Genomic DNA, 6,905 nt, shown 5'->3' with positions numbered 1-6,905 from the left:
CCCCATGTGACGCCGTGAGAGGATTCGGAGTCAGTGAGTGGAATTGGGCTCCAGGAGAAGAGGGACAGAGCCAGTATCCCAGAGATTCTCCTTCGGGTTTACGAGTGCCGCGCTCTTCCTCCTTGCCTTTCCGACCCCTCTCTTCAAGCTTCTTTGTTCCTCCTCCAGGTCGTGTTGAGGGACTTCAGCCCCAAAGCGGCTCTCTGAGGTTTGCGAGCTGCGAAGGAAGTCCGCGTTCCCTGGTGTTCCCGGCGCTACCGGGTGGGTAGGAGGGGCAGGTGGGCACCGGAGATGAGGGCGCGCGACCGAGGTGAGGTCAGGTCGCCTTCCTGTCTCCGAATATCTGGCGGAGGTCAAGTGCTTTCGTTCTGAACATCTGTACGCTTTACCTCTGATAGTTGAATGAATTGTTTACCCCACAAGGCTGTTCTGAGGGTCAGATGTTTAATGGTGCGTCATAACCAAAACTTTCTTTTGAAAAACAAAGCACTGCTACTTTGTATTTGTTAACTAGAGAGAGGCTTTACCTGGTTCACGAAGGGTGGTCGTATACAAAGGGGGAACTTTGTGAGCTAAACCTGAATTCATTTTGTTCAGTACAGCCTGGTCGAAGTTAAAGGCTGTTCCAAACAAAACGAAGTCAGGATTAATGGAGAGAATGGGACCAGAATGTGAAGCAACAAATAAGACCGACTGAGACTTAAGGATATTTTAATCATATTAGCTTTTACTTGTAACACATACAAATATAAAGTAGAAATATGGGATATTTAAGTGAGGGCAGTTGGCTAGTAATCATTTGCCTCCCTCCATAAAGACCTGGAATTCTGCTTGGTTTTGCCTTAAGTTTTATTTCTTCAAATGCTGTTCTCCAAAGAAGGTATTATGATAAGTTTTCTTTTCTGGATGCGACTCAGGATTCATTTGGGAAATGAAATTAGACCTCTTTTATTTTACTTAATGTAGCTTAGAATATAGTATTGTGAATTAGTATTTTCTCCAAGTATCTTACTTAATTTTATTACTAACCTTTCATTATGATTTTATTTTTTAGTATTTGATTTCTTCAGGCATTTGTCCAGTTACACATTTAAAAATGGCGTCCAAACAAGAAATTATGAGTGACCAACGGTTTAGGCGTGTTGCAAAGGACCCAAGATTTTGGGAAATGCCAGAAAAGGATCGAAAAGTCAAAATTGACAAGAGATTTCGAGCAATGTTTCATGACAAAAAGTTCAAATTGAATTATGCTGTGGATAAAAGAGGACGTCCTATCAACCACAGCACTACAGAGGACTTGAAACGTTTTTACGACCTTTCAGATTCTGATTCAGATCTCTCTGATGAGGATAATAAAACACTGAGTCAAAAGAAAATGAAGAAGAAAAAACCCCAGACTATAAATGAAGTAGAGTCAAAAAATCTTGTTGAAGATAAAAAGGAAAAAAACAAAACAATTTGTCAAAAAGGTTCTGGAAATAAGAATGATTTAGATAACTCTGAGAGAAGTCAGAAAATGAAAACTTCATGCAAATCTAAGAAGATAGACTCAGTAAGTCCTGAGAAAGATAGCAAAGAATTTACACAAAAAAGTACAAAAGGGGAAAAAAACACAGTCCAGCATAACACAGACTCGTTTCCCAAAGGACAGCTAAGAACGGTAGACTCAGGCACCTCTGAGATTGTTCAGTCTCCCAAGGTCAAGTATTCTGAGACAAGAAGAAGAAAAATGCAATCAGGTTGGTTGGAAAGAACTAAGGAATCTTTGGTATTATATTATTTATTTTTATACTGGTCTTTTAAAAAGGAAATATGTATAATTATTTTCGTAGTATAGGAGTGGTCAGATACTTATTTGGAAGTATAAAGCTATGAAAGATAATACACCATAAGATAATTTTTGATTTGATGCCGTAATGGCTAGAAGAGAGACAAATAAAAGTATGAGTCTTGAAAGAGGCTGAACCAGTGATTTTGATTTGTAGTGGGCCCTAGTGACTGCTGTGTTCTCTAGATAAAGTGTCACATGATCTCATGACGGGGTGAGATGAGATGTATCTGAAGAAAGAAAGTAGAGTTGGGTACTCAGGCATTGCTTCATTTATTCAACTACTTTTAGTAACAAATATGGGGCAGATAGAACATTAAGACATGATTCCTCCCATTTTAGGGCTACTGCTAGTTTAAGTGATGCCTGTGCAAAAATTAGAAAAACACACACCCTTCTGGACCCACAGAGCTTCCAGAGCTCACAGCTCTGTGAGCTGTGTCCTCTGGCGAGGACAATACCAGAGGTTCTTTTTCCCGAAAAGACAGACACGCTGTTCCTGCAGGGTGTGTGGCTTGGTGATTGGAGTTTGGCTTTGATTGCAGCCCTTCTTGACCCTTTGCAAATCAGCTTTTGCAAATAACTGCTTGCAACGTTGTGCAGTAGCCCTGATCTGAAGCAGTACTGTCCAATAGAAAATTTTGAATTTTCTATCGGACACCTTAAAAAGTAAGAAACCGATGATTAATAGATATATGAATATACTCTATTTAACCTAATATGTCAAAAACTATTTCAATACATAATATAAAAATAGGATATTTTACATTCTCTTTTCTTACTGTGTCTAGTTGGATGAGCTGTTTGTCAGGTGCTCAGTTACCATATGTGGTTGCTGGCTACCATATTGGATAGTGCAGATATAAAGTGGAAGAAATCAGAACCGTAATACATAATAGAGTAATTTTAAGTACCGTAGAAGTAAAGGCCTCTGAGAATTTGGAGGAAGAGGTTACTCAAAAAAAAACAAAGCACTGCTACTTTGTATTTGTTAACTAGAGAGAGGCTTTACCTGGATGCAAGTCTGGTTACTGAAAATGGAAAATAAAATCAGATTGGGAACAGTAGCAAGGTTGGCCTGATGGTATGTTTGTGAGCTAAGTTAGTCTAGCTTCCTTTAAATTTCGGTAGATTTAGAGTACTGGGTTAATATAATATGTCCAGTAATCCTTTGGATTTATTTTATGTTATCTTAAGTTTCTCAATAACCATGAGAAATTACGTTACTTAGGAAACAAGGTTAAAGTGATTTATGTAAGGATACACAGACCTGTAACCCAAGTCTTTGAGTCTTTCTGCCCCACCTTGTTGCTTACTGTAATTTTCATTGGTTCCTCAATCCAGGAAAAGCATTATCTATAAGTAGAGATTAAGTGACTCCACATATCACTATCTTTTGCTCATTATTATTCATCACTTACCATTCCAGCAACTACTGTGCCCAAGGGGCTTTTTAAGTGCTGTGAGGTAAAGGTGATGTGAGGAGCTGCAGTTTGATATTACATGTCATTTTAAAATGTTGCCCAGCACTTGTGTGCTTAAGAATTTAAGTAAGTTATTAGACGTGTGCAAAGAACGTGGACTGTAGCCCTGTTTTGAAATTTTAAAAATGGTAACATAAGTCATTAGTGAAAGAAAGGGAAAGTGAGAGTCTCTCAGTCCTGACTCTTTGTGACCTTATGGACTGTATAATTCTCCAGGCCAGAATACTGGAATGGGTAGCCTTTCCCTTCTCCATGGGATCTTCCCAACCCAGGTCTCCCGCACTGCAGGCAGTTTCTTTACCAGCTGAGCCACAAGGGAAGCCCAGGAATACTAGAGTGGGTAGCCTATCCCTTCTCCAGTGGATCTTCCCAAACCAGGAATCAAATTGGGGTCTCCTGCATTGCAGGTGGATTCTTTACAAACTGAGCTGTCAAGGAATCCCTTAAATGAGTTACGATACATCCAAATATGTCTGTGACACATGAAGTTTTAAAAATAGGTTACAAAATTGAGTAGATGGTATGACCAGCTACTTAAAAACAAGTTAGTGGGTGTATCATTGGAAACAAATTCAGAGTTACATACCAAAATAAACACCCAGTTACTTCTCAATGAAAAGTTAGTAGTCATCTTTATTTTCTTCATCAAACCATATTTTTTTGTTTTTCTTTTGCAATGAGCAGTCATTACTTTTGTAATCAGAGGAAAAATAATAAAGCATTTTTTAAAAATAGGTAAGTAAGTAGTAGTATTTGCAGTCACTACCAGAGCATTGCCATCTAGAAACAGAGGAAGTTATTTTTGTATTCCTTCATTGTTTATTTATTTATTAGCTTATTTTTGTTTCTTTGCATTCCCTCATTATTTAAAATAAGGTTTTGTACACAGTGGGCTTTGAACAAATATTTAGTGAATGAATAAATGTTACGAGTATACTTGATATTGTCAAAAATATTAAAATACTAGCTTGTTTAATTTGTTCAGTTTGTTATACAACCCCAAATGTGATATGTGTACCACTGGTAAATGTGAGAAGATGTCTTCTTATCAGGTGATATTTAAACTATTTTTATATTAATAGTTATGTGGTTCAACATCTTAGGGGAAAAAAGTAACCACCACATCACAGATATATGAAATCTGTGACTTCAGGGATATTGTTTAGAACAAGCTAATATTTTTAATTAAAAAAACATTCAACTTCATGAAAAATGTCAGTGATAGGCAAAAATCATGAAAATTGTATGATAATAACTGATGATTAAGAAATACTGCAATACTAGATAGGAATGTCTCCCCAAGGTGTTATTTTAAGCAAGTTGTTTAAAAATGAATTCTGATGTTTATCTCATACTAATTTACCTTCATAATTGTGGTAGTTTTCTGATCCCATTTATAGAACTTAGGTTAATGCCCTTTTTAAGCTTGTTTTTAGTTATCTTTTATTACTCCCCACTCTTGTGATACTAAAATAAAGCTTAGTTCCTACTCTTCCTCCTAACAAAACTTCATTTGGTTAGGCATAAATTTTGTTGAATTTATATTTTCCTTTAGTCTGCTTCATGGAAATTATATTTTTACTGGATTTGAGGTCAAAATAACTTGGATTTAATTTAATTCAGGGTTTACATTTTTTAAATTTCTCCTTTGACCTTTTTGCAGTGGTTCCATTCATAATGGCAAGAGACAGTGATGGTCATGAAGACTCAACAGGTGGTAAAATATTTGACAAAGATGCTCTGGAGGAAGATTCAGAAAGTGCTAGTGAAACAGGAAGTGATGAAGAATCTGAAGATGAAATTACAGGCATTTGTAGGGCTGCTGCTGCTGATCTTCATGATGAAGAAGAAGAAGATGATGATGATGATGGAATTGAAAATGATGAGGAAGACGAGGATAGTGAGGATAATGATGAAAGTGACAGTGGCCCTGATCTTGCAAGGGGCAAAGGAAATATAGAAACCAGTTCTGAAGATGAAGACGATATGGCAGATTTACTTCCAGAGGAATCTGGTTTTGAGCATGCTTGGAGAGAATTAGATAAAGATGCTCCTCGGGCTGATGAGGTAAACTTTTGAATAAATAAGATTATTTTGTCAAGAGTACAAGTAGCTGTTATGGATGGTAGGATTAATGTCATTAAATTGATAAGGTAAAGCTTTATTGGTAAATATTACTCTTGATGGTGATTCTAGTTAAAACTTCTTGATACAGAATATACCTATATAAAGTTAATATCTGTTCCAGCAGTTAGGGGTAAATTTCTATATAAATAATTAGAAGTTGTGAAATTTTTAGAAAATGGTTGTTTTAACTAGAAGTGTGTATCAGTTCCTACTGTACCTATTAGAAATGCTATAGATTAATATATATTAAAGTTTCCTACTCACTCATGGGTGGCAAAATAGCTTAACAAACTTGGTAGTTAAAGAATCAACCCATCCTCATGTTCTGATTCAAAAACTAAGAACCAAATAAGAGAAAGTGCTTTTCTGTTTACAGTTTTACTGTTGTATGGCTCATCAGAAGTTTCCTTTTACATACTGAAATCACTTAGATATAGTGATTATCTTAGAAAACCACTTAGAGAAGAAATCACTTAGATAAATGCTATATTAATGATTTCAGGATTGGGGGGAGAAGGCATTATATTTACTATATTAATTTTGCAAGCATTGGGAATGATCTAGATTATGTAATAAGTAATTTTTGTCATTTTTTAGATTACGTGTCGATTAGCAGTTTGCAACATGGACTGGGATAGATTGAAGGCAAAAGATTTGCTGGCTTTGTTCAATTCATTTAAACCTAAAGGAGGTGTTATATTTTCTGTAAAGGTGAGAATTTATTTCATTTTGAAGTAAATATTTCTAAGCATTCTAAGTTAAATCCCTTTTTTTAATAGTCATAGTTTTCCTTTTAAGGAAAATAGTTAATCTGAAAGTTGTTCCAATACAGTTAGACAGAAAACTGCTGAAACAAGTGTGAAGGTGAGAAAGGAACAGGTAAAATTATTGATTGGTTATATGATTGCGTTTAATTATGAAAACCAAAATAATCAGTTGAAAAGCTTATTATAATAAAGCTCAGTAAAGGGACAGGGTATAAGATAAATATTTTTTAAAAATGCTTCATTACTAACATTAACAAGTAAAAGTCTATTTTTACTACCAGCAGAAATATATAAAAATCTTACAGATTACCTTATAAACACGACCTATATGAAGTAAGCTATAACACTTGATAAATAATAATTGAAAAATTTTGAGATACTGTATTTCTGGAAAGCCCACATAGTGATTAAGACTCTAGACTTTGCAGTGTGACAGACCTGTATTCAAATCTTGATTCTGACACATGCTATATGATCTTGTGCATTTTATTGATTATTTCTCAAATGTGTTTTCTCCTCTAAGTAGATACAACAGTAGTATTTCTTAAGGTAGTGGTAAGGATTCAATGAAAAGGAGATCATACGAAGTATTTACCACAGTGCCTGACGCAACTCTAAATTACTGTTGTTCAGTTTAAATATTTAAGATATCAGTTCTATAGTTTTAGTATAGTTTCAGTCAAAATCTCAGTGCAAATG

At 35.5% G+C, this 6,905-nt stretch overlaps 1 protein-coding gene across 1 annotated transcript in view; it reads left to right on the top strand.

Moving 5' to 3' along the window:
- The first annotated feature begins 12 nt into the window (after positions 1 to 12).
- The window catches only part of ESF1 (ESF1 nucleolar pre-rRNA processing protein homolog), a 51,954-nt gene continuing 45,061 nt past the window's right edge, over positions 13 to 6,905 (top strand). The window contains exons 1-5 of the mRNA XM_061125962.1: positions 13 to 33; positions 169 to 261; positions 1,055 to 1,739; positions 4,976 to 5,379; positions 6,037 to 6,150. Of these exons, the coding sequence (XP_060981945.1) occupies positions 1,097 to 1,739; positions 4,976 to 5,379; positions 6,037 to 6,150 (1,161 nt within the window). The 5' untranslated portion in view covers positions 13 to 33; positions 169 to 261; positions 1,055 to 1,096. The remainder of the gene's footprint in view (positions 34 to 168; positions 262 to 1,054; positions 1,740 to 4,975; positions 5,380 to 6,036; positions 6,151 to 6,905) is intronic.

This window comes from Dama dama, chromosome 23 (genome assembly GCF_033118175.1).
Source record: "Dama dama isolate Ldn47 chromosome 23, ASM3311817v1, whole genome shotgun sequence".
Lineage (NCBI taxonomy): Eukaryota > Metazoa > Chordata > Mammalia > Artiodactyla > Cervidae > Dama > Dama dama.
The sequence above is the reverse complement of the archived record's forward strand: the minus strand, read 5'-3'. Positions and strand labels throughout refer to the sequence as shown.